Here is a 27,804-nt window from a genome sequence, read left to right on the forward strand (position 1 = left end):
AAATAAATAAAATAAAAAAAATAATGGAAACAATGGTCTTCTCTATCTGTCATCACAATGTCTTCCTCCTTCCCCCACTTAATTGCCTCCCTCTTTTCCTTGATGTAATCTGATATTTTATTAGTAGCCACTTTCCTCTCCCCTTATTTTGTTTTTACTTAATTTTACTTCTATATTTCTTACAACCTGTTTCCTCAATTTTATTGTCCTGGACTTTTACAAAATCCTAATTTTAATACTTGGTTATTTTATTTTCCCTTTGATCAATTAAACCATTTAAAGATATGAATTTTCATCTTAGCATAACTTGGTTGCCACAGGTTTTGCTATTTGTATCCACCCACAGACACACACATTCAGTTTTATTATTTTCTGAGAAAGCTATCATTGTATTTTCTAAACTCCTTAATTCAATTGCTACCTTAAAACCCATTAAAAGTCTCCGTTGGGATACATTCTTATTTCAATATATAATTAATGTCCAGTTTAATTTTATTGTAATTAGAGATCATGGTTAGCACAATGTATGTTTAAAAATTGTTTTTTAATTTAAATTTAAATTTTTATAAAATAGAGACAGGGCCTCATTATGTTGCCCAGACTGGTTTCAAACTTCTGGGCTCAAGTGATCCTCCTACCTCAGCTCCCAAAGTGCTGGGATTACAGGTGTGAGCCACGATGCCAGGCCTGTTTTAAAATTTTATAGAGATTTTATCATGATTTTCTGATTTTAGGATTTTATAAATGTTTCATGATGCTTGACAGGAAAGCATATGATCAGCAGGATAAAAGCTTGTACATATTTATTAATTATGCTGCTCTAAATAAATGTTCAAATTCTTCATATTCCCACATACTTTTTCTATACTTCATTTATCATAGGCTAAGACAGTAATTTCTGCGTTCTTAACAATTTTATGTATTTAGTTACACGTTATTTGATTCATAAAAGATCCAGAGTACTATGTCTTTGTTACTGATCATGTCTTCTGTGGATGTAAAATGGTATTTTTTGCTGTGTTCTAACTTCCCTTTTAATAAATCGAGTGTGTTTCCAGTTTAAGGCCATCATCAGGTAGTTACAGCAAAAAAATTGTTGAGAAGAAGGGGGACCAGATGGCAAGAATTATAAATTAAATTAGAAATTATAATCCTACATTTGAAATCAGTAGTGTTCCCTATATGCTGTTCCAAATTGAAATGGTGGTTGAATCATCATCTATGTCATCAGTGAAGATTGACAATGTGGGTGATCCACAAACAGGAATAATCTCAATCCACCCAGTATGGAATTAAAACATTCTGCAGAACATGACTTCCAAATTCCTATTAAAGAGCACACACAAGAGCGACTGTGCTCAGTAGCGGTACTGTGTGTTATCTGCTAGGGCTAAAGACCAAAGGTAAGATTAAGGATCACAGAATGGAAGAACGATGAACGAGTTGCTGAAACATAACGTCTGAGGATTCTTTTATTTTCAAGACCAGTTTCTATGTCTTCAATTAAGGCTTCTGTTTTTTTTGTTGTTGTTGTTGTTGTTTTGGGCCAGGGGGTAGTTTTGCTTTTGTTGTCCAGGCTGGAGTGCAATGGTGCGATCTCCACTCACCACAACTTCCGCCTCCCAGGTTCAAGCGATTCTCCGGCCTCCGCCTCCCGAGTAGCTGGGATTACAGGCATGGGCCACCGTGCCTGGCCAATTAAGGCTTTTGACCCTACTCAAAGGAATTATTCCAGGAAAGTATCTGATAAACTGAGTCCTCTGATATGAAATACAAAATGTATGAAACCAGAACACATACAGGGTGAAACTCATCAAACAGACTGTCTTATATATGCCTTCTGGAATAAAATGTGATAGCAGGACTTTTCTAATTGTTTTTTCCCAAGTTATACATTCAGCTCATATATCACATAATATAGTATGGTTTCATAAATGTTTTGAAATAGGCTACAACAAAATTTAAACTATGCATTTAGGCCAGGCGCAGTGGCTCATGCCTGTAATTCCAGCACTTTGGGAGGCCGAGGCAGGCGGACCACTTGAGGTCAGGAGTTCAAGACCAGCCTGGCTAACATGGAGAAACCCCATTTCTACTAAAAATACAAAAATTAGCCAAGTGTGGTGGTTCATGCCTGTAATCTCAGCTACTCAGGAGGCTGAGGCAGGAGAACTGCTTGAACCCAGGAGGCAGAGGTTGCAGTGAGCCAAGATCAAGCCTCTGCACTCCAGCCTGGGCGTCCAAGCGAGACTCTGTCTCAAACAAAACAAAACAAAACAAAACAAAACAAAATAAAACAAATCTATGCACTTAGCCACGTATACTTAGAAGGAAGCATAAATCAATAACATGTACCTAGATACATTCAAAACTCATTTTAAACAATAGTTTCCATCTTATTTCCTGCCAAGTCCCCAACTTTTCCCTACCTTCTATTAGACGGCTCTAAGCAAGAAACTTAAAAATCAAACACCGGATAATTATCCTAAAAACTGATGCAATTCAACTATGACTCTATGTGGACATCAATACCCTTTGAGTGTTTCCAGATTCACAGCCTCACTCACAGAGGGCCCCATTCTTCACGCCATCCCACGGCTCTCATAGTTCATCCCACATTTGCCATTTGGGGACTGTTGTGTGCAGGGGAAATATGTAATATGAGAGAATAAGTGTTATGGAGTAATGACAACTGTGAACTCTTCTCAGCACTTCTATTATTTGGACTCTGATGAGAGCCATCTGCTCTCCAACTACACTGCAAGTTCCTGAGAGCTGAGGCTGTGTCCTTAGTGCTCACAGGGAATAGCTCTGGGCTTTGTCCAGAAGTCCATGATCAATGATATCGGACAAACTGACTCAAACCCAAGTTGTGACCTGTCTTGTCTATTTTACAGATGGCACCCCACTGCAGTCCCATTCAGGGAGACCTGCTTTAAGTGCCAACAAGCTATCCTAAGACTACTCATCACCAGCTCAAAGGAAACAAAACTGGCCAGGCGTGGTGGCTCATGTCTATAATCCCAGCACTTTGGGAGGCCAAGGCGGGTGGATCATGAGGTCAGGAGATCGAGACCATCCTGGCTAATACGGTGAAAACCCATCTCTACTAAAAATATAAAAAATTAGCCGGGCGTGGTGGCAGGTGCCTGGAGTCCCAGCTACTCAGGAGGCTGAGGCAGGAGAATGGCGTGAACCCAGGAGGCGGAGCTTGCAGTCAGCCAAGATCACGCCACTGCACTCCAGCCTGGGTGACAGAGTGAGACTCCATCTCAAAAAAAAAAAAAAAAAAAAAGCTATTTCAACTGGTGTGGAAGAGTTAGCCTTCAGCAGTCTTGCTTAAGTGTAGGTTAATCATTAAAAAGATGGCATTACATGTGTTTAAAAGCATTCCAAAAGACAACTGATGCCTATAGAAAAGTCACAAGCCCGTGTCCTTGGAAAAAGAATATATTTAGCGACATGCGTCTCCTCCACGCTCCACACACCACAGTGAATGGAAGTAACCTGGAGTCTGGGGAAGATGTTACTTTTCATTCCTTACAGTGTTGTATTGTTTGAAATATTTCAGTGAATATGTGCTTCTCTGGTAAGTTTTAAATAACCCACATTAGGAAATCACAATGAATGGGCGGCGGGCGCACCCGCACCTCTTCCTCCCTTCCTCCCCCATGCTTGCCAGGCGGAGCCGGGGAGGACGACGCTGGCTATGCTGTCCACGTGGGTACCTCAGCTGGGCTGCTACCTGGCTGTGTAATCTCGGGCACGTTACTTAACTTTCCTTTGCCTCAGTTTCCTCATCTGTGAAGCTGGGGAAGGTTCTTGGGGAGACAGAGGGAGCTCATGTTCATGGCGCCAGTGGAGTGCTTGCTCCAGGCACCTTGGCCATGGTTGGGCACCACAATGGCGCTGATGGGGACCTGAACGAGAAGGTTTGTGGCCTGAGGCGAAGATATGAATCCTGGATCTACCACATGTGGCCGTGTGCACATGGCAAGCGGCCCAGCTCTGAGGGAACCCAGTCTCCTCACCTGTGGACTGGGAGGGACAGTTCTGCCCCCACAGGCTTGCTGTGGAGAGGGGATGGCGTACCACGTGTGTGGTGTGGAGTACCAGCACTCTCCTGATAATCAGTAAGTAGGGGGATTTCTATACAGAAACTTTGTGGAAATTGAAATATTTCTGTATATGGTAGCAAAAAAGGAAAAAACAAAACAAACGCTTTCCACTGAGGCTGATTCCTCATGCGCAGAGCCCCAGCTTTGAAACACGCTGCTGGGCCACTCCATATACTCTTGTGAGGGCCACCTGACCTGGGTGTTTGAAGCATGAAGCCACTTGCCTTTGCTTTGAGTTTTCTTTTAAACATATTGGCTGGAATCTTAAAATTGTGAGTAAATATAAACATGGGTGGCTATGTCTGTTATGAGGGCTCATATATTCCTTCTGGTGCCGAGAACTCTGCCCCCATGCAGCAAACGCCAATTAGTTTTTCTTGAATGATACAAATGAATGAACCTAGGAAAAATCCGGAAGTGACTTTCGCTTTGTTGAGACTGGTGAGTGTGTCTGTATACAGAGGCTCACCGGAGCTATTTTAGAAGTACCTGCAGATACTGGGCAGAGTAGGGTGATGAGACCTGGGCTCTGGTCCTCCCAATCCAGGTTCTGGTCCTCCCAACCCAGGTTCTGGTCCTCCCCACCCTGGCCACCTATGGATCACTCTCTGAAACTCCCAGAGCCCATTTCCTCTTCACTGGTCTTCAGGGCTCCTCCCTGCAGCTCCAATTTTCCACACCACGACCAGGAGCCCTCTCTTGTCCAGCTGTAGGTTTCAGAGCACTCCTCAGTGGTCGGTATCAGTAATTATCCCTCATGGGGAATTTATGGCAATACCATCACTTTGAACATCATATAAGGAACAAAACCAGAAACAACTATGCCCTACAATTCCACAGAGATGATTTTTGTTAATTGCTATTTCCACTGTCAACCCCCAGTCCCCTCAATGGCTGGACCAAGTGGCAGGCTCCCATGTGAGCCCACAGGTATGCTCAGCGCACACAGGATGCCAATCAAACTTCACCATGGAAGCAGTGGGAGGGCAGCAGGCCAGTCTCAGGCAGGCCAGCCCTAGCATTCATTCTGCCTTGGAAAAGCCAGGTCTGAACAAGGGATGGTGGTGTCCTACCGAGAGGAGGATGGTGGAGGGGGCAGATGGAGAAAAACAAGGTCCCAGAGACCCAGAGAACCTGGAGATGCGTTTTGCACAACCATCTACAGAGCCCTACAGCTTCCCTCGCATGCGGTCCGGTGGCCCTGACCCATCCCAGTGGCCTGGAGAAGGCCTCCCGGCTAGCAGGGGCCTACCTTGCAGTGTGTGGTGCTGACTGGAAGCCCAATGTTGGAGGCGATCACCACTGTGAAGGCTGAGGCCAGCTCGATCGTGAAGCCACTGCGGAGGGAGCATGAGACACGTCACGGGCGTCCTCTGTATCGCCTCCCTGACACCCCGCGGGTGACAGAGGCTCGCCAGAACATTCTCTGGGGCGACTGTCGACTGCTGACTGGGCAAGATCAACTTTAACAGAACAAGAGGCCGCTGCTCAATGACAGCGATTCCCACCAAGGCTGCGTTTTCCTGTGCACGGCCCCCAGAAGCCTGGCTTTCTGATACATTTCAAAGACCACACACTGGGCCAGACATTCCTGCTGTGCAGTAAGATAGTAAATCAGTCATTTCTAAAACGCAAAGGAAAAACTATGCTCTCATTTAAAAAATGTGTACTTATTACAAAAGAGTGTATTTTCTCAGATTATGAATTTTCTTCAAATCAATCTTCTAAAATAGCTTTTATTGAAATGATTTTCAAGTGAGAACTTAAAATTGGAAATTTATATAGGAGGCTCACTGGAGCTATTTTAGGTTTCTCTGCAGATGCAGGGCAGAGCTGCGTGATGAAACCTGGGTTCTGGTCCTCCCCACCCTGGGTGCCTTTGGATCACTTCCTGAAACTCCCAGAGCCTGTAGGAAAAGGAAACCTCCCGTATGTTTTAAAAAGAGAGAGATTTCCTACCACAGGTGGCTCCAAATTTTGGTCATGTTCTGAAAGTTCTGGAAGTTCCTTTAACCCCTGATGCAGCTAAAGGCTATGCAGTTGAGAGACCACATTTAAAGCCTCCAGAGCTCACCCATGATGACAGGGGGCGCCTTGCTGTCTGGCAGAGCAAGAGGAAAGTAACCCCAGCAGGGGGGGTTGCTGAGAGCTGGGGTGGCCAGAGAACTTTCAGGAAAGGCCAGCCTGGGGGCCTGCTTAAGTCTGTGCCCTCCCTGCCCACCTGCCTCTGGCCCCCGTGCTGGCTAAGGGTGAGCTGCTTCTCTCCTCCCTGCCTGCTCTGCTCTACTACCCCTGCTTGTCTGCCCTTCCCACTCCTTATCTCAGGGACCCTGTGGCTGGGGGCCGGGACACAGTGAGGGAGGGCAAGGATAGGTGGCATGGTAAGTAGGGCCATTCTTGCCCACTGTCCCCTCCTCCCTGTGACTCGCTGCCAACTGCCGGTGCTGAGCAGGTTGTTCAGACACAGAAGGGCAGCTCTACCCAGGCCTCGGATGACAAGACCTGCCCTTCCCGTCCACCAGCCCAGGCTTACCTGGACGGCGTGATGGGAGTGAGGTCTTTCCCCATGGTCTGAATCACTCTTCTCCCCCAGACCCAGAGGCCTGTGCAGATTCCAACTCCTCCATAAAACAGCAGCCAGACGGGTGTAGCTGCTTCTTGCATTACCCCGCCTTGTTTGTAAATCAGCCACAAGGCTACCAGGGGACCGATGGCATTACTGGGAAAAATAAAAAGAGAAAAGATTAACTAAATATGCAAGTGGCACTGTACATGATACAGGTAACTTTGTTTTATTGTGCTTCATTTTATTCACTTTATCACACTCCACAGATACGACATTTTTTCTTTTTTTTTCTTTTTTTTATTTTTTGAGACGGAGTCTCACTCTGTTGCCCAGGCTGGAGTGCAGTGGTGTGATCTCAGCTCACTGCAACCTCTGCCTCCCAGGTTCAAGCGATTCTCCTGCCTCAGCCTCCCGAGTAATTGAGACTACAGTTGTGGGCCACCACACCCAACTAATTTTTGTATTTTTAGTAGAGATGGGGTTTCACCATGTTGGCCAAGCTGGTCTCGAACCCCTGACCTCATGATCTGCCCACTGTGGCCTCCCAAAGTGTTGGGATTACAGGCATGAGCCACTGCACCTGGCCTTCAGATACGACTTTTTTTAACGAATTTGAGGTTTGTGGCACCCCTACATCAAGCAAGTCCACTGACGCGATTTTCCAGCGGTATGTGCTCACGTCATGTCTCTGTGTCACATTTTGGTAATTCTCATAGTATTCCTGACTTTTTCATTATTATCATATCTGTTAGGATCTGTGATCAGTGATCTTTTATGTTACTATTATAATTGTTTTGGGGTGCCATGAACTGTTCCCATATGAGATGGTAAGCTTCACTGATAAATGCTACGTGTGTTCTCCCTGCTCCACTGACCGCTCACTCCCCTGTCTCTCTCCCTCTCCTCCTGCCTATTTCCTGAGATACTGCTATATTGAAATTAAGCCAATAAATTACCCTACAGTGGCCTCTAAGTGTTCAACTGAAAGGAAGAGTTGCATGTCTCACAGTTTAAATCAAAAACTAGAAAGGATTAAGCTTAGTGAGGAAGGCATATCAAAATCAGAGATAGGCCAAAAGCTAGGCCTCTTGGGCCAGTTAGCCAAGTTGTGAATGCAAAGGGAAAGCTTCTTGAAGGAAATTTAGAGTGCTACTCCAATGAACACATGAATAATAAGAAAGCAAAACAGCCCTAGTGCTGATATGGAGACAGTCTAAGTGGTCTGGATAGAAGATCTAACCAGCCACAACATTCCCTTAAGTCAAAGCCTAATCCAGAGCAAGGCCCTAGTTCTCTTCAGTTCTGTGAAGGCTGAGAGAAGTCAGGAAGCTAAAGAAAAGCTGGAAGCTAGCAGAGGTTGGTTCAGGAGGTTTAAGGAAAGAAGCCATCTTCATAGCATAGAAGTGCAAGGTGAAGCAGCAAGTGGTGATGGAGAAGCTGCAGCGAGTTCTCCAAAAGATCCAGCTAAGATCATTGATGAAGGTGGTTACAGTAACAATAAATTTTCAATGTAGAAGAAACAGTCTTCTATTGGAAGAAGATGCCAGCTAGGACTTCCATAGCCAGAGAGAAGGCAATGCCTGCCTTCAAAGGACAGGCTGACTCTCTTCTCAGAGGCTAATGCAGCTGGTTAACTTTAGTTGAAGCCAATGTTCACTTACATTCCAAAAATCCTATTGCTCTTAGGAATGATGCTAAATCTACTCTGCCTGTGTTCTAGAAATGGAACAACAAAGCACATCTGTTTACAGCATAGTTTACTGAATATTTTAAGCCCACTGTTGAGACCTACTGCTCAGAAAAAAAATTAATATTTCAAAACATTACTGCTCATTGACAATGCACTTAGTCACCGGAGAGCTCTGATGGAGATATGCAAGGAGATGAATGTTGTTCTCCTGTCTGCAAATACAGCATCTGTTCTGCAGCCCATGGATCAAAGAGCAATTTGACTTTCAAGTCTTATTTTACTTAAGATATACACTTTGTAGGGCTACAGCTGCCATAGATAGTGATTCCTCTGATGGGTCTAGGGAGTCCATTGAAACCTTCTGGAAAGGATCCCCCATTCTAGATGCCATTAGAACATTTGTGATTCATGGCAGGAAGTGAAAATACCAACATTAACAGGAGTTTGGAAGAAGTTGATTCCGGCTCTCACATATGACTTTGAGAGATTCAAAACTTTAATGAAGGAAGCCACTGTAGATGTGGCGGAAACAGCAGGAGAACTGGAAGTGGAGTCTGGCGATGTGACTGAACTGCTGCAATCTCACGACAAAACTTGAACAGATGAGGAGGTGCTTCATACGGATGAGCAAAGAAAGCTTTTTGAGATGGAATCTACTCCTGGTGAAGATGTTGTGAACATTGTTGAGATGACAACAAAGGATTTAGAATATTCCACAAACCCAGTTGTCAGAGCAGAGGCTGGGTGTGAGGGGACTGACTCCAATTTTGAAAGAAATCCTACAGTGGGTAAAATGTTATCAAACTGCATTGCATGCTACAAAGAAATCTTTTGTGAAAGGAAGAGTTAATTGATGCGGCAAATTTCATTGCTGTCTTAATTTAAGAAATGGCCACAGCCACCCCAACCTTTAATCACCACCACCCTGATGAGTCAGCAGACATCAACATCAAGACCCAGACCCTCCATCAGCAAAATTATGATTTGCTGAATGTTCACAGGGTTGCTAGCATTATTTTTTAGCAATAAAGTATTTTCAAATTAAGGTATATACATTGTTTTTTAGACACACTTAATAGACTACGGTACACCATTACAGAAACATAACTTTTCTATGTGCTGGGACACTAAAAATTTCATGGGTATTGTGAAACTTGTTTTATTGCAGTGGCCTGGAACGGAACCCACAGTGCCTCCCAGGTATTCCCGTACATGGTGACTTTTGTCTTGAGCACAGCTCATCTTGGTGTATTTGAGGTTCATCTATATCATCTATTCATGGTCAAAATGAATTTTTTTTTAAATTTTGGTAAAAAGCATAACATAATATTTACCATTGTAATCAATCTTATTTATAGTTCAGCAGTGTTAAGTATATTTACATTGTTGTGAAACAGATCTCCAGAGCTTGTTCATCTTGCAAATGTGAAACTCTGTACTCTTCAAACAAATTCCCACTGCCCCTCCCCACAGCCAATGGCAACCACCATCCTACTTTCTAGTTCCAGGAATTTGACTGCTGTAGACAGCTCACAGAAGTGGAATCAATCATATTTATCTTTTTTTTGAGACAGAGTCTTCCTCGGTCACCCAGGCTGGAGTGCAGTGACGTGATTTCGGCTCACTGCAACATCCGCCTCCCGGGTTCAAGCAATTCTCCTGCCTCAGCCTCCTGAGCAGCTGGGACTACAGGCACATGCCACTACGCCTGGCTAATTTTTTGTATTTTTAGTACAGACGGGGTTTCACTATGTTAGCCAGGATGGTCTCGATTTCCTGACCTCATGATCCGCCCCTCAGCCTCCCAAAGTGCTGGGATTACAGGCATGAGTAGTAGTTATCTTTTTGTGATGGTTTATTTCACTTAGCCTAATGTCCTCCAGGTTCATCCATGTTACAGCAGGTGACAGGACTTCCTTCTTTTTTAAGGCTAAATAATATTCCACTGGTGCTTTCACTAGACACTCTCCCTGCTCCAAAGCCCCAGAATAGTCCCCACGCTGCAAGCAACTGCTCGGAATTCTACAGTTACCCCGAGCAGCCACTGCCTAGATGCTTCCTTTGAAATGAAACATGGTGTGTGTGAATGTGCATGACTCCATGTGTGAGTGTGCATGTGTGAGTGCATGTGTAAGTGTGTATGCATGTGTGAGTGTGTGTGTGTGAGTGCATGTGTCAATGTGCATGTGTGAGTGTCTGTGCGTGTGTGCAGCTGAGTGTGTGAGTGGGAAAGAGTGTGTTGTGACTTTTCCATGAATTTGTTTTTCTCATCTCCCTAACTGGCGTTTAAACTTCTAATGGATGGGGGCCCAGTTTCTAGTGCTCTGCCAGTGCCAGGCCTTCCATCAAGAATGCTTGATGATGAGGAGGAAGCAGGACGGTATGGGGCAGACAAAAAGTTACTAACATAGGACACAGCGTACTATCTCCAAGAAAATACCAAATAAAATACCACAGAAACGCCCATGTGATGCTGAGCAGAACATAAGATGGTCAGGTTCGTCTGCAGCAAAGAGCAGAGATGCAGCTGCATGTGGGGAGGCGTTGTGTGCAGCCCATGGGGAGTCACTAACTGCAACAGAAGATGACAACGGCACAGTCCTCTGAACCATCAGTGGCTGACCATGACCGTGACAGCACAAGCAGAAACGGACGGAAACCGAGTGAGTGGGGAGCACCATCCTGAGCATGTTACACAGGGGAAGCCTGGGAGGTTGGGACTCGTTTTCCCGCATTTTACAGATTGGGAAACAGAGACTTCGGAAAAGCAAGTGCCTTGTCTAGGGGTAACACAGCTGGAAGACGACAGCAGAGACCCAAGCCACCCTGCTTCCTGCACACCAGGCCTGGTCGTGGGGTGGGGCGGGTGGGATGGGTGGGGTCAATGTTGGAGGGTCATATCCGCCTGTCACTACACACTCATTTGCAGGATGCCTGTGACATTACCATGTGGGGTGACCTGCAGGCTCAGGTGGCAGCTCCAGCAGCTGCACCATGCAGTGGGGAGAACTAAAGCCCAGGAGAGGGGTGGAGCCTTCTCACTGGGGTTAAAGATGTCACTGAAGGATGGCTGGGCGTGGTGGCTCACACCTGTAATCCCAGCACTTTGGAAGGCTGAGGTGGGCGTATCACCTAAAGTCAGGAGTTTTTTGTTGTTGTTGTTGTTGTTGTTTGAGACGGACTCTAACTTTGCTGCCCAGGCTGGAGTGCAGTGGCCGGATCTCAGCTCACTGCAACCTCCGCCTCCTGGGTTCACACCATTCTCCTGCCTCAGCCTGCCGAGTAGCTGGGACTACAGGCGCCCGCCACCACGCCCGGCTAATTTTTTTGTATTTTAGTAGAGAGGGGTTTCACTGTGTTAGCCAGGATGGTCTCCATCTCCTGACCTCGTGATCCACCTGCCTCGGCCTCCCAAAGTGCTGGGATTACAGGGGTGAGCCACTGCGCCTGTCCGAGGTCAGGAGTTTGAGACCAGCCTTGTCAACATGGGGAAACCCCGTCTCTACTAGAAATAGAAAAATTAGCTGGGCCGGGTGGTGGGCGTCTGCAATCCCAGCTGCTTGGGAAGGCTGAGACACGAGAATCACTTGAACTTGGGAGGAGGAGGTTGCAGTGAGCTGAGATCACGCAACTGCATTCCAGTCTGGGGAACAGAGTGAGACTCTGTCTTTAAAAAAAAAAAAAAATTAAAATTAAATCACTTCCTAGAAGTTCTCCTAGCATCCTGGTTCGGCACACCTTCTTGCTGTTTCCTCCGTCCCTGCGCTCCGCCTCCCGCCTGCCTGCCTCGCTGCCCCAGCGCTTCTCACCCAGGTAACCCATGTTACCTGCTTGGCACCCAGCCTGGCCTGTCCTGAACTCGGGTGTACACGGCCGCTGTCTGCTCAGCCTGAACAGCAGCATCGCTCCCTGGCTGCATCCAGGGCCTCGGTCATCCCTAACAGACAGCAGCTCCACTCTCGCCTTTGCCAAGGCCACGGCTCCAGTCTTGGCAGCTGCCTCTTTCCTCCTTCTCTCATATCCGCGTCCAGGCCGTTGTCCAAAGCCAGTGCCCCTGTCAAACGTGCCCTGTGTGGCCCCTGTCAAATGTGCCCTGGTGGCCCCTGATCACATCTCCACTGCTCCCCTCTCGAGGTGAGACCTTCCTTCCTATGTCCATCGGCCACGCGCTCTGCATCCACGACCCGCAGACCGGCGACCTCCTAGCTCATCCTGGAGGCGCACATCTTGTGCCCGCCTCAAGATTGCACCTGCCGTTTTCCTTCCTGCTAACGCCATGTGGCCGCCCCTGCACCTCCGTCACCGGCCAGCTCTTCCCTGGGCAGCCCAGGTCGCATTGCCATCCCGGCGGCTCCTGCCCCGAGTCTACCTACCTTACTTTCCTGTTAACACTTCTCGCTGTCCCGCACGCAATGCTGACTTATGGGTCTGTCCACCACCGCCTGTGCACCCCTACCCCGGGCAGGGGTTTCCATCGGTGCCGTTCACTGCTGGATCCCGGCACCCGCACAGCGCTGGCCCCTGGGGGAGCCTCAAGGACCGTTGTTGAATGAATGAACACACCCACCTCACGTCATTGCCGCCGTGAGCAAACGACCCGAAACAGGCGGTGAGGACCTGCAGGAAATGGAACAGGAGATGCACCTCGGGCGCGTCCTTTTCCTCCTTCTCCTCCTCCGCAGGGTCCTCTCGTGGCTGGTCAGGATCGGCCAGCTCTGACGCCAGCTTCATCTCCACGCCGCCCTCCTCCGCCTCGATCTCCGCCTCTGCCACCGCGTTGCAGTAGCTTGAGTAGCTGTCGTAGCGCAGCCTCTTCTTGGAGTAGGACACGGTGTCGCCCACCAGCTTCTCGCTGTCCTCTGGGGCCGATGAGTCCGCGGCTCGGAAGGTGGCGTGCACTGGCAGCCCGCAGATGGCTGCGGTGTAGCAAGTGTAACTGTTGTTACGGCGCAGCAGCCTGTAGTTGCTTTCCTGGGCCGGCTTCTCCTCGGGGCCCCTGTCGATGTGGATTTTGTGCAGCAGGTCTTTGTAGAGCCCCGAGTCTTTGTGCACGGTGTGGTACACATGACCGTCGCTCCTGGTGTGGCCATCGAAGCCGAAGGTGCCGTTGGAGACGGGCGATTTCACAGAGCCATGGGTCATGGACAGCGCCCTTCCTGAAAAGGGTTAGAGAAGGTCTCATTTTCCAGTCTCTTTTTTTTTTTTTTTTTTTGAGGCGGAGCCTCGCTCTGTCCTCAGGCTGGAGTACAATGGCGCCATCTCGGCTCACTGCAACCTTCGCCTCCAGGGTTCAAGCGATTCTCCCTCGGCCTCCTGAGTAGCTGGGACAAGCGTGACACCATGCTCATCTAACTTTTTTTTTCTGTATTTTTAGTAGAGACGGGGTTTCACCATGTTAACCAGAATGGTCTCAAGCTCCTAACCTTGTGATCCGCCCGCCTTGGCCTCCCAAAGTGCTGGGATTACAGGTGTGAGACAACGTGCCCAGCCCCAGCCTTTCAAATATAAGCGAAGGAAACACTCCCTACTATTTCATGGCACTTATCTCCGGAAGGCTGGGGATGACTTATTAACATATACTTTCTTTTCTAAGTTGGCCATAAAGGACATGTAATATGGTTACCACTAAAAATAATAATAATAATAATAAACGTGAAAACATACAACAAAAGGGTAAAACTAATAATGTGGTATTTTCAAAACATCTTAAGTTCTGCTAAAAAGTGTCTTCCAGAAATTACTATGGCACTTGGCACATTTTTTTCTGTTTCTAGAAACCAACACAAGGAGAATGTCAAGAAACTCATCTTAGAAAAACTTCATACTTGAGACAAAACCCACTTCATGTAAGGCAGATATTCCAGGTGCTTCTGTTTTGGTTTTGTTTTTAGAGACAGGGTCTCAGCTCTGTCACCCAGGCTGGAGTGCAGTGGTGCAATCATAGTTCACACCAACTCCTGGACTCAAGTGATTCTCCCGCCTCAGCCTCCCAAGCATCTGGGACTACAGGTGTGCACCATCATCCCAGTTAATTTTTTAGGTGCATCTTAAAAGGTCAGTCATGACTGTCAAAGGCAGTATCTGAGATGAGTCAGGCAAAATGAATTTGCCTTCTCTGGGCCACATCTGAGACTGCACCTATGGCAGGCAGGTGCCAGAACCCACCGGGGCTGGCTTCGGTGAAGCTCTGCTCCCCTGGTACTGCCCACAAACACTGAGAGTCTAAAGGACACAGAATGGTCTGGATGTTTTCTTTTCTTTTCTTTTCTTTTTTTTATTTGAGATGGAGCCTCACTCTATTGCCCAGGCTGGAGTGCAATGGCGCAATCTCGGCTCACTGCAATCTCCGCCTCCCAGGTTCAAGCGATTCTCCTGCCTCAGCCTCCCGAGTAGCAGGGATTACAGGCGCCCGCCACCATGCCCAGCTACTTTTTGTATTTTTAGTAGAGATGGAGTTTTATAATGTTGGTCAGGCTGGTCTCGAACTCCTGACCTCTGGTGATCCACCCACCTCGGCCTCCCAGTGTTGGGATTACAGGTGTGAGCCACTGCACCCAGCCAGTCTGGACATTTTCTAAGGTTTCTGTGATTCGATGGTGGGACCACCTCCTTGGTTACAAATTTAGCTTTCTCTTTGCATCTTCCATAGTAAGCTGGGTTAACTGATGTTTAGCAATTTGGTAACTCCTGGGGCATGGAGATCTGCGTAAGTAGCTGAGTGGGTGCAGCACAGACATACAGTGTGTGGCCCCAGCGCCTCCGGTGAGACTATAAACAGCTCTTGAAAGAAATCACAGGACAAGAGTGAGCCTGCTCTGCTGACTGGAATGGTTTCCTGAGGCCTCCCTAGCTTCTGGGTTTTCTCAAATTATAAAACCGGGGGATCCTTTTGTGCATTAAAACCAGATTGCCCATAGCCAGGCCCAGCTGGTCCTCCCCAGGGAACTTCTCCGTGCTGCCACGGAACCAAAGCTCTCCAGGCACATCTTACCGTATGCAGCCCGAGGGTGGCTGCCCGCAGAGGTGCCTTCTGAGGTCCCGGACGTCTCCCCTGCTGCTCCCGTGAGCGGGATGGTGCTGTCATCATTAGCCTTGGCACCTGGTAGCTCTTTAAATACTGGGGACTCTGCTTCCTGAACTTTACTGAGGCTTTCATCAGATACTCGTGATAAAGCACCTTCTTTTTGTAATTTGTCTAAAAAAAAAAGTCATTCCGAACATTCTGGAAGAGAATTCTTATTATTGAAGCATGAATATTAAAAAGTGAATCTGTATCTTTATGCTTTAGCACTGATTTTGGAAAAAACAAAAAAAGTTATAGCTAGATAGAAAAAACGAAGTCGAAACCAGGTGTGGTGGCTCACACCTGTAATCCCAGCACTTTGGGAGGCTGAAGCAGGTGGATCACCAGGTCAGGAGTTTGAGACCAGCCTGGACAATATGGTCAAATCCTGTCTCCACTAAAAATATAAAAATTAGCCAGGCATGGTGGCAGGTGCCTGTAATTCCAGCTACTTGGGAGGCTGAGGCAGGAGAATCTCTTAAACCCAGGAGGCAGAGTTTGCAGTGAGCCAGGATTGTGCCACTGCACTCCAGCCTGGGTGACAGAGCAAGACTCTGTCAAAAAAAAAAAAAAAAAAAAAAAAAAAAAGGAAGTCAAAAGTTAAATTAGTTATCTGGAAAACTCTAGCCAGAAAATTCAGCAATTGAGGAAAAGATGGAAATGTAGGGCCTGAGTTATCATATCCAAAACAACAACAAAAGGGTTAGCTCCGAATACCACAGTTCCCTCCAGCGCTAATGTTCTGTAAATCTATAGCCACCTAGACTGGCCTTCTGTTTCTTAAACCTCAGAATAAGAAACTTCAATTTCTGAAAAACTGCCTTTTTCAGAAAGTCACATAAATAAATAATAAAATATGTGATTTTTTAGACTGGCTTTTTCTACTCAGCATAATGCCTTTGAAATCCATCCATGTTGTTACATGGATCAATAATGTGTTCCTTTTAATTGCTGAGTAGTATTCAAATGTTCAAAGGCACCACAATTTATTTATTCTGTGAATAATGCGGGTTTTTGGAGATTGCATATAAAGGTGCTATAAACATTCACGTGCAGATTTCTGTGTGAATTTAAGTTTTCATTTTTCTAGGGAAATATCTAGGAGTGGTTAAGAGTATATTTATGGCAAGTATTAGCCATATAAGAAGTTGACAGTTTCCCTGTACCATTTGACATTCTCACCAGCAATGTACGAGGTTCCAGTTGCTCTTCATTCTTGTAAATACTGACAGCATTTAATACTGTCAGTTTCTCTCTCTCTCTCTCTTTCTCTCTCTCTCTTTCTCTTTCTCTCTTTCTCTCTTTCTCGGAATCTTGATCTCAGCTCACTGCAAGCTCCACCCCCTGGGTTCACGCCATTCCCCTGCCTCAGCCTCCCGAGTAGCCGGGACTATAGGCGCCCGCCACCACGCCCAACTAATTTTTTTTGTATTTTTTGTAGAGACGGGGTTTCACCATGTTAGCCAGGATGGTCTCGATTTCCTGACCTTGTGATCTGCCTGCCTTGGCCTTCCAAAGTGCTGGGATTATAGGTGTGAGCCACCGCGCCCGGCCTTTACTGTCAGTATTTTTAAAAAGCCGTTCAAATAGGTGGTAGTAGTATCTCGCTGTGATGTGAATTTGTACTTCCCGATGACTACTGATGTTGAGCACCTTTTCATGGACTCATCTAATATCCATCTATCTTTTTTTTTTTGACACGGAGTCTCGCTCTGTTACCAGGCTGGAGTGTAGTGGTGCAATCTTCGCTCACTGTAACCTCTGCCTCCCGGGTTCAAGCGATTCTCCTGCCTCAGCCTCCTGAGTAGCTGGGACTACAGGCACCCGCCACCATACCCGGCTAATTTTTGTATTTTTAGTAGAGACGGGGTTTCACTATGTTGGCCAGGATGGTCTTGATCTCTTGACCTCCTGAACTGCCCGCCTCAGCCTCCCAAAGTGCTGGGATTACAGGCATGAGCCACCATGTCTGGTCCCATCTATCTTCTTTGGTGAAGTGTCTATTCAAATATTTTGCTTTTTTTTTTTTTTTTTTGAGATGGAGTTTCACTCTTTTTGCCCAGGCTAGAGTGCACTGGAGTGCACTGGCGTGATCTCGGCTCACTGCAACCTCCGCCTCCCGGGTTCAAGTGATTCCCCTGCCTCAGCCTCCTGAGTAGCTGGGATTAGAGGCGCCTGCCACCATACCCGATTAATTTTGTATATTTAGTAGAGATGGAGTTTCACCATGTTGGCCAGGCTTGTCTCAAAATCCTGACCTTGTGAGGCCTCCCACAGTGCTGGGATTACAGGCATGAGCCACTGTGCCCGGCCTATTTTGCTTTTTTTTTTTTGAGACAGAGTCTTGCTCTGTCACCAGGCTGGAGTGCTGTGGTGTGATCTCGGATCACTGCAACCTCTGATTCCCTGGTTCAAGCGATTCTCCTGGCTCAGCCTCCTGAATAGCTGGGATTACAGGCATGCACCACCACGCCCAGCTAATTTTTGTATTTTTAGTAGAGACGGGGTTTCACCATGTTGGCCAAGATGGTCTCGATCTCCTGACCTTGTGATCCGCCTGCCTTGGCCTCCCAAAGTGCTGGGATTACAGGTGTGTGCCACTGTGCCGGGCCTATTTTGCTCGTTTTTTAATTATTTGTTTTCTAAAATTTCTTTTTATTTTTTGAATGCAAGTCCTTTGTAAGTATGGGATTTGCAAACATTTTCTCCCATTCTGTTCACAGTGCTTCTCACAGACCAATAATTTCAAATTTTGATGATGTACAATTTATCAACTTGTCCTTTTTTTTTCTTTTTTTTTTTTTGAGATGGAGTTTCGCTCTTCTTGCCCAGGGTGGAGTGCAATGGCATGATCTCGGCTCACTGTAACCTCCACCTCCTGGGTTCAAGCAATTCTCTTGCCTCAGCCTCCGGAGTAACTGGGATTACAGGCATGAGCCACCACACTCAGCTAATTTTGTATTTTTAATAGAGACAGGGTTTCTCCATGTTGGCCAGGCTGGTCTTGAACTCCTGACCTCAGGTGATCTGCCCGCCTTGGCCTCCCAAAGTTCTGGGATTACAGGCGTGAGCCACCATGCCTGGCCCGACTTGTTCTTTTATAGAACATGTTTTTGGTGTCATATCTAAAAACTCTTTTCTCAACCCAAGGTCACAAAGTTTTCCCTTATATTTTTTTTTTTCCTAAAAGTCTTATTTTTTTTTAATTTTGTATTTAGACCTATGATGCACTTTAAGCTATTTTTTAAAATCAGGTTTACGTTAAGGTTCTTATTTTGGCATACGGATGTCAAGTGCTCCAAAACCATTTGTTGAAAAGATCGTCCTTTCTCCACTGAACTGCTTCTATACCCTTGTCTAAAACCCACTGGCCACATTAGTGTGGGTCTGTTTCTAGACTCTATTCTTGTTCCATTCATCTATGTGTTTCTCTCTTCCCGAATTCCACACTGCTTTGTGGCTTCATAACAAGTCTTGAAGTCAGGTTAATATGAATCCTCCAACTTTTTTCTTTTCCAAAATTGTTCCAGCTCATCTAGTTTCTTTGACTTACTACACGAACTTTAAAAGTGGCTTGTCTAAATCTACAAAATATCCTGCTGGGACTTCTATTTAAATTGTCTAAAGTCTAGAGATGAATCTGAGAAGAACTGGCATCTCTACTATACTGTCTTCCAATTCAGGAGCATGCTTTGTCTCATGTATTTTGGTCTTCTTCGAAACGTGAATCTCCAAATGCAGATATATCCATACTGAAATGTGACCCTATGGTACATGCTGAGACCAAATGTAAATACTTGTTTTTTGAGAGCTCTATAAAAAGCATGTGGCTTCAAGGCTTGAAATTCGAATATGGGGAATTGGGAATAGGAAAACAGCCCTGGCTGACTTCCTAAGCCATATTCTTCTTCTTAAAACTGTTTTCCTTTTAGTAACATGTGTTTTATTTTTATTGTTTCATTTTATTATATATATGTTATAATTACTATAGCTATAATAATATAATTATTATAATACTATACAGTAGAGTACTATATTGCATATTATACTATACAGTTATTATATAGTATATTATTCCACAGTATAATTATTACAGTACTATAATAATACAATTATCATTATAGGTTTTATATGTATATATAATACAATGCATATATCTATTTTTTTGAGATGGAGTCTCGCTGTGTCGCCCAGGCTGGAGTGCAGTGGCTCACTGCAACCTCCGCCTCCTGGTTCAAGCAATTCTCCTGTTTCAGCCTCCTGTGTAGCTGGGACTACAGGCACCTGCCACCAGGGCCTGGCTAATTTTTGTATTTTCAGTAGAGACAGGGATTTATTTACCTTGTTGGTCAGGCTGCTCTCGAACTCCTGACCTCAGGTGATCCACTCAACTTGGCCTCCCAAAGTGCTGGGATTATAGGTGTAAGCCACCACGCCCAGTCAAAAATGCATACAGTTTAAGCACCCAGGTGATGACCTGCTGCAAGTGGGCACACCCTAAAGCCCCTTCCCCGATGAAAACAAAGACATTTTATGTCCCTGATAAGTTCCCAAGCTGCCTTCTCCAACCCCCACCCATCCCAGGCGATCAGTGCTTTCTGTTGCTACAGATAAATTTTCCCTATTCTTAAATTTAATGGAAAGATCCATAAAACTTTTAAATGAAAATTTATGGAAATGTTATGAAAAATGCCAGCATGCAGAATAGCTACTCTTCTGGATCATGGACTTCTGCTCAGTATCACGGCTGTGGGATGCCTTCCGCTGTAGGGTCCCCAGCAGTTCATTCTCTCTATTGCTGCGTGGTCGTCCATCCCATGAATTTACTCAATTTGGTTACCCATTTGCCTGCTGACCAACACATGGGTTGTTTCCACTTTGGGCTTTTATGATGAAAAGATTTGTGTACAAGTTTTTTTATGAACACGTTTTCATTTCTTTGGAGAAATAGCTAGGAGTGAAATTACTGGCCCACATGGTAAGTGTAAGGTTAACTTTATAAAGAAACTGCAAACCTAACTTCCAAAGTGGTTGCACCATTTTACATTTCAGCATAAACCTGGGAGAGTTCCAATTATTTCACTTCTTCACCTACATACGGAATGGCGAGAACTTTTTACTCTTAGCCATTCATGTGGGTGGGAAACAAAATCTCCTTGTGGTGTTAATTTGCATTTCTATGAAGGCTAACGTTTTTCCACAGGCTAGCAGAACTGGACTGCACGGTTAACTTTCAGTTACTCATGGCAACTGGGACCTTACTGCCCACCTGGGTTACAACTTATCAAGAAAATGTCTGAGCCAGAAAGCACTCAAGAACCGAGTGACAGAGGATGGGGTATGTTCTGGAGTCACCCACACTTCCTCTTCCTCCATTAGTAAGGATCATGTCGTATTACATGTGAGGTTTTGGAAATCAGGAGAATTTCTGTAAATCAGAAGAATCAAAAAGCCCATACCTGTTATTTTCCTCCGCATCCAAGGACATACGAAGAGCCACACAAAGAAAGCGAACAGGAGGGCGACACCAAAGGAAATGAGGGCTATGGCCCACATGGGGAGAACCAGGCCGAGCACTGGGAAGGAAAATGAGAAGCAGTGTCATTACGGGAAACTTCTACAAGGTTAGGCCTCAGGGCAGTGGACTTCCCACTCCCCAAATCGAGAATGAATCACCTGGATTTTGTAGTAAATAAAACTCTCAACCAAAAAAACATGCTGTACTTTTTGGAGTAGAAAGCTGTATGTTCAAGACATCCTATATCTTGCGAATATGTGCTTAAACTAGTTAGTAAGCTAATTATTAAAATTTTACCAACTGGGGTCTGGGTGCTGTAATCCCAGCACTTTGGGAGGCCAAAGTGGGAGGATCACCTGAGGTCAGGAGTTCGAGATCAGCCTGGCCAATATGGTAAAACCCTGTCTCTACAAAAATTCAAAAATTAGCTGGGCATGATGGTGCATGCCTGTAATCCCAGCTACTCGGGAGGCTGAGGCAGAAGAATCATTTGAACCCAGGAGGGGGAGGTTGCTGTGAGCCAAGATTGCACCACTGCACTCTAGCCTGGGCAACGGAGTGAGACTCCATCTCAAAACAAATAAATAAATAAAATAAAAATAAATAAATAAATAAAATTTTAACAACTGGGCACAAACAACATATTTAAGTTGGGATGAAATCCATTTACATATTATTTCGATATCTAAATGGCTGCATGCACAAATGTGGCTGAGAGGGAGTCAGCTGAGGTCGGGCATGATGGCTTACACCTGTAATCCCAGCACTCTGGAAGGCTGTGGTAGGGGGATCACCTGAGGTCAGGAGTTCGAGACCAGCCTGACCAACATGGTGAAATCCCATCTCTACTAAAAATATGAAAAACTAGCCAGGCGCAGTGGCAGGTGCCTGTAATCACAGCTACTCAGGAGGCTGAGGCAGGAAAATCGCTTGAACCAGGGAGGCGGAGGTTGCAGTGAGCCGAGATCATGCCATTGCACTCTAGTCTGGGCAACAAGAGTAAAACTCTGTCTCAAAAAAAAAAAAAAAAAAAGAAAGAAGAAAAAAGAAAGGAGTCAGCTGTCTTCCATCCTGATGCCCACCCCAGCCCAGCCCACCTGCGGCAGGAAGCTGCTGTCTAGACACTGCCCGACTCCCACAACTGAGGCCTCTCCTAGTTCCTCAGCAGCCAGCAGCCCTACTTTAAACAGACATGTGCCCTAGCCACATACACAGAACTTCTTTGAAATCAGTTGAGAAATAAAAGGATTTTTGTTGTTGTTTGTTTATTTTTATTTTTTATTTTAAGAGACAAGGTCTTGTGATGTTGCCCAGGCTGGTCTCAAACTCCTAGCCTCATGGGATGTTCCTGCTTTGGCCTCCCAAAGAGCTGAGATTACAGGCGTGAGCCACCTGGCCCAAGGAATAAGAATTTTTTAAAAGGATATTAACCTCAAATTTAATTCTTCTTTGAAGCATCAACTTATGGAATTACAGTGCAGAAAAACTTCACTCAAATCCCATAATGCACACTTAGCATAATAACATTAGTCAATCCAAGGGTGGAAGTGCACATGGTTTGAAAACATCATCTTTTCATAGCACTGTCATATCTCCAGCCCTCATCACCCTGAATTTTGTCCATCTGCTGTCAATGGTGACAATAGGCACATTCACACACATTCATACGTGCACAACTTAAACACTCATGCTCGTACATAAACTCACTGGAAGATGTGCAAGAATACTCACCACAGCATTATTTGTAATAGTAAGAATCTGTAGAACAACTAATACATGCACCATTATGAAAATGTGAAATAATTATTGTAGACAGTCTTAAGAATTAGGTAGGTCTATATGTACTGATAAGGAAAGAGGCCCAAGATCCAATGAGTAATACAGGCTAGTTGTATGATATACACATAGCATCATGCAATTTATGTTTGAAAAATAAAACATCCACCTTTCCACATTCCTGCCATATCTGTGAATTTACAGAAAAAGTTCTGGGAAGATACAGTGGTTTCCGATTTCTTTATGGAGAGATGGGAGACTGGAGTGGAAATTTCACTTTTTATTACATATACTTTTATAGTGGTAACTTAAAAAATATATACAATAAGATAAGGAAAGGATCTGTGAGAATTTACTTAAAAAAGTAAAAAACAAAATATAAAAAAGAAAAGAAATAAAATATATATATACAATAAGAATGTCACTTTTGTAAATTGTTAAAAAATGTAATTCAAAGGGGTTAACTATTTAACACTTTGCTCTTAAATAAATTTGCAGTCTTTGTTATATTGTTAACCATTTTATACATACAAAGCAGCACAAAGTTACTCAACTGAAGTACTATTAGGCTGGGCAGGGTGCCTCATGCCTGTAATCCCAGCACTTTGGGAGGCTGAGGTGAGAGGATCACTTGAAGCCAGGAGTTCAAGACCATCCTCAGCAACACAGTGACACCCTGTCTCTACAAAATAAAAATAAAAAGATTAGCTGGGAGTAGTGGTGCACGGCTGTAGTCCCAACTACTTGGGAGGCTGAGGTGGGAGGATTTCTTGAGCCCTGGAGTTTGAGGCTGCAGTGAGCTATGATAGTGCCACTGAACTCCAGCCTGGGCAACAGAGTGAGATCCTGCCTCAATAAAACAAAAAAAAACCAAAAATACACACACACACACAGAAAAACATACTACTAAACATTTGGGCTGGGCACGGTGGGTCACACCTGTAATCCCAGCACTTTGGGAGGCCGAGGTGGGTGGATCACGAGGTCAGGAGATCAAGACCATCCTGGCTAACACGGTGAAACCCCGTCTCTACTAAAAATACAAAAAAATTAGCTGGGCATGGTGGCAGGCACCTGTAGTCCCAGCTACTCAGGAGGCTGAGGCAGGAGAATGGCGTGAACCCAGGGGGCGGAGTTGCAGTGAGCCAAGATCGCGCCACTGCACTCCAGCCTGGGCAACAGAGCAAGATACTGTCTCAGAAGAAAAAAAAAAAAATTTTTTTTTTTATAATTTTAAGAGGTTGTATTAATAGAATAGGTAGTTAATACCATATATAGTCAGAATTAATGTATATAAGTATTAAAAACAAAAATCCAGAATCACCTAGCTCAGTGATAGCTAAGGTCACTGGGGGAGGACAGACACTTAACTGCTCGGCTCCCACCCCCCTGACTACATTGGAGGGCTACAGACTTGGCCCTGCCGCGCGGCTGCACTGACACCCAGCAGGCCCCATCCAACGCAGGCTCTGCGCGTGCACCCAAAGCTGAGAGCCACTTGTGGGACCCCTTGGTTGGTTGCATTGGGCTGTGTCTGGGGCCAAGGCTTCCTAGCATCTGCTGTCCAGCTTCACGTAGGGGTTCATACACGCGGCAAAGGATTGCACCAAAGCTGGTGCCTGCCAACTCGAATGGTACCTGCTCTTTACCAACCTCAAACTAACAACTGACACCAACACCAATCCCCCACACAGCTTCAAAGCATGGTTCCTGAAGAGGTTTCCCTGCTGCTTCTCCGGTTTTGCTGATGATAAAATTGCTAATTGTGCTACTTTGGCTTAGCGCTACTGTGCCAAACTGATCTACGAGAGGCAAACCCTTCAGACCACAGGGAGAGAGAAGCAATCTGAAATACATATTTCAAAAATGAGTGAACGCTTTTGCTATCAGGTCCTATTTTTACCATTCATGCTGAGCAGGGCCCGGAACAGAAGTCAAGAAGGGCTACTTGATGGGCTCCTTCTAGGACCACACCAGGCTCCCAGCAGGGTCACATGGGGTCCCAGATGGTGTCAGGACCAATGCCAAAAGGGTGAACCTGAGGTCGGGGCAAGACTTCTCACCCTGTGCTTAGACTTAAGATAATATCACCTGCCCTTTGCACCTTTGCCATCACACCTGCCTCTACCACTGATGTGGCCTGGGAAATAGCCAGAAAACTCTAAAATCACCTCCCAGTCATGAGAAACTGGCAGGGGAAGCAGGAGAGAAACACATCACCCAGAGGGAGTGGTGGGGAAACAGAGTAACACATCAAGGAGAAGGAAGAAGAGAGAAGGAACTTGGGAAAACAGGGGGAGCTGTTCACAGTAGTGAGAAGGGGAGCAGAATGGGGACAGGATCTTACTGAAGTATTCCAGCAGTTTGGTGATTTAGCAGAGAATCAGACAAGCACAAGGATTTACTTTTAAGGCTTGCATGTGAAAAACGTAAACTGACAGTTACCTGTGTTACACATCTCCAAACTGTACTAAGTATATAAAATCCAGTTTTGTAGATAAAAAACAATTAAATACAAAGATTCAGCACAGGACAGCACCTGAATCAATGCATACCCAAGGCAAACGGTTTTTCTCCTAAAAAGTCAAGACTGGCTTCTACACAACAACGTTTTTTACTAAAATACTTTGTATTAAATTGTCTTTCTGGTACGGATCTCAAATTGTTTCCAAACAATCATGCCTTCAGCAGGCAGTAAGATACAGCTGTCATTTCCCCCTGCAGGTGGACATAGTGGGGCACAGCCTCAGTGGCTCATGTTCACTCAGCCAAAAGTGGCTGCCAGGAACCAGCGCCGGGAGCTCTGGGTCTCCATTCTTGGCTCTAGCCACTAAATGGCCTTTCACGTCAAGCGCCTTTCATTTGCGGAGCAGCAAAGATACGATGAATAGTGATTTAGCTCTAACCTCAAGCATCTTTACAATTCTATTCCACATTCCCAAAAGATGAGATGAATATTCAAGCCATTTAGGGAGAAGTACATAGAACTTTTTATACAAGCTAAGTCTCCATTGTTATTGCCTTGTTGTACTTCTTGTTTTTCACATCTAACACTCATGACTAAGGATCTATAAACAAATAAAACTTATATGGGACCGATAAGGCTTTAGTCCATATCAGTTTCCTTATACCATGACCCATCATCTCCTCCCTACAACCTTCCTTCTCAGTGACTCAATGCAGATTCTCTGTCTTCATTATAAATAATCTATGCGTAGCGTAAAAATATCAGCAGTACCTACAGAAGTGTATGATGGACAAATATGAACCTTCCTCATCATCCTCCCCTCTTCAACTTATTTCCCAGGGAGACAGTAAGAACTATTTGGTGTGTATCTTTCCAGGCATTTTCTAGGTAGGCACGGACACCATGTCAAATATTTATTTTTCTCTTCTCCTTTTATTAAACAGAAGCAGAATCCCACTATAAACTATACTATGCTTTTGTCATATAACAATATACTGTGAATATCTTCTCACAGTAAACATTCACACTCATGTGTGTGCACACACAGAGATTACCTCCTTTGCAGAACTGCTCTAATATCCTGCCTTATAAACTGAGCTTTGTCTTTTGCTCTAGATAGATCAAGATGTTCAAAGCATTAGAGGGGCCACCTATGTAACAGGAATCCTGAAACAACTTAGTTGAGAAAATAAAATTTAAAAAATGTGATTTCCTAATTTGCTCTATAAGTAAAAAAAATATATATATGTATGTGTTAATATCATATATAAATATATACACATACATATATATGATATTAAAAATATATATATATTGCAGATGGTATCAACTTTTTTTGTTTTGTTTTGTTTTTGAGACAGAGTCTTACTCTATTGCCCAGGCTGGAGTACAGTGGTGCCATCACGGCTCACTGCAACCTCCACCTCTCAGGTTCAAGTGATTCTCCTGCCTCAGCCTCCCAAGTAGCTGGGATTACAGGCACATGCCACTATGCCAAGCTAATTTTCGTATTTTTAGTAGAGATGGGCTTTTGCCATGTTGGCCAACCTGGTCTCGAACTCCTGACCTCCGACGATCCACCCACCTCAGCCTCCCAAAAGTGCTGGGATTACAGGCGTGAGCCACCATGCCCAGCTTGATTTTGGTATCTATGGAGGTCCTAGGGCCAATCTCCAAGGAGAGGGAGGGACAATGACTGTGTGAAGCACTGATGATGTACTGGGCCCTGTGCCAGGTACCCTGCCTCCATTATCTCAGGGGTATAGTGTCCCTTGATCGGAGGTGCCACTCCTGGCCTTACTTTATAATTAGGAATAAGACTTAGGGAGGGGAGGGATGTCACATTCCTGACAGAACAGTCACCCAACTACAGAACCTAACGCTAACTTTATGACTAGGAATACTGCTTGTGCTTCGAGGGAATAATGAACTTCAAGATCCGTATACAGACTTTTTTTTTTTTTGAGACAGGGCCTCACTCTGTCTTCTGGCTTGAGTGCAGGGCCACGATCATAGTTCATGACAGCCTTTACTCCCTTATACAGATTTCACAATTTTTATTATTATTCTTGTTATTTTTGTAGAGATGGGGTCTTGCTATGTTGCCAAGGCTGGTCTTGAACACCTGGCCTCAATTGATGCTCCCTCCTCAGCCTTCTTAAGTGCTGGAATTACAGGTGTTAACCACCATGACCAGCCCAGAATTTTTATACTCCTAATTAAGAAGGTGGCTGCTTCTTCACACTAACTAGTATATTAAATATATACAAAAATAGCTGGGCATGGTGACACACGCCTATAATCCCAGCACTTTGGGAGGCCAAGATGGGCGGATCACCTGAGGTTAGGGGTTTGAGACTAGCTTGGCCAACATGGTGAAACCCCGTCTCTACCAAAAACACAAAAATTAGCCAGGTGCGGTGGCGTGCATCTATAGTCCCAGCTACTTGGGAGGCTGAGGCAGGAGAATCCCTGAACCCAGGAGACAGAGCTTGCAGTGAGCTGAGATCGCACCACTGCACTCCAGCCTGGGAGACAGAGCAAGACTCTGTCTAAAAAAAAAATAATAATTTTATATATATATATATATATATATATAGAGAGAG

General features: G+C 45.2%; 1 protein-coding gene across 4 annotated transcripts in view; it reads right to left on the reverse strand.

Moving 5' to 3' along the window:
* SLC20A2 (solute carrier family 20 member 2) overlaps positions 1-27,804 on the reverse strand; it is a 128,293-nt gene that overhangs the window by 9,507 nt on the left and 90,982 nt on the right. For all 4 annotated transcript variants that reach the window (XM_017889847.1, XM_017889848.1, XM_017889846.1 and 1 more), the window contains 5 exons: positions 20,897-21,013; positions 15,366-15,569; positions 12,942-13,530; positions 6,652-6,837; positions 5,371-5,455 (listed from right to left, as the gene is read on the reverse strand). In XM_017889847.1, coding sequence (XP_017745336.1) covers positions 5,371-5,455; positions 6,652-6,837; positions 12,942-13,530; positions 15,366-15,569; positions 20,897-21,013 — 1,181 coding nt within the window. The remainder of the gene's footprint in view (positions 1-5,370; positions 5,456-6,651; positions 6,838-12,941; positions 13,531-15,365; positions 15,570-20,896; positions 21,014-27,804) is intronic.

Source organism: Rhinopithecus bieti, unplaced genomic scaffold (genome assembly GCF_001698545.2).
Source record: "Rhinopithecus bieti isolate Rb0 unplaced genomic scaffold, ASM169854v2 scaffold_19901, whole genome shotgun sequence".
Lineage (NCBI taxonomy): Eukaryota > Metazoa > Chordata > Mammalia > Primates > Cercopithecidae > Rhinopithecus > Rhinopithecus bieti.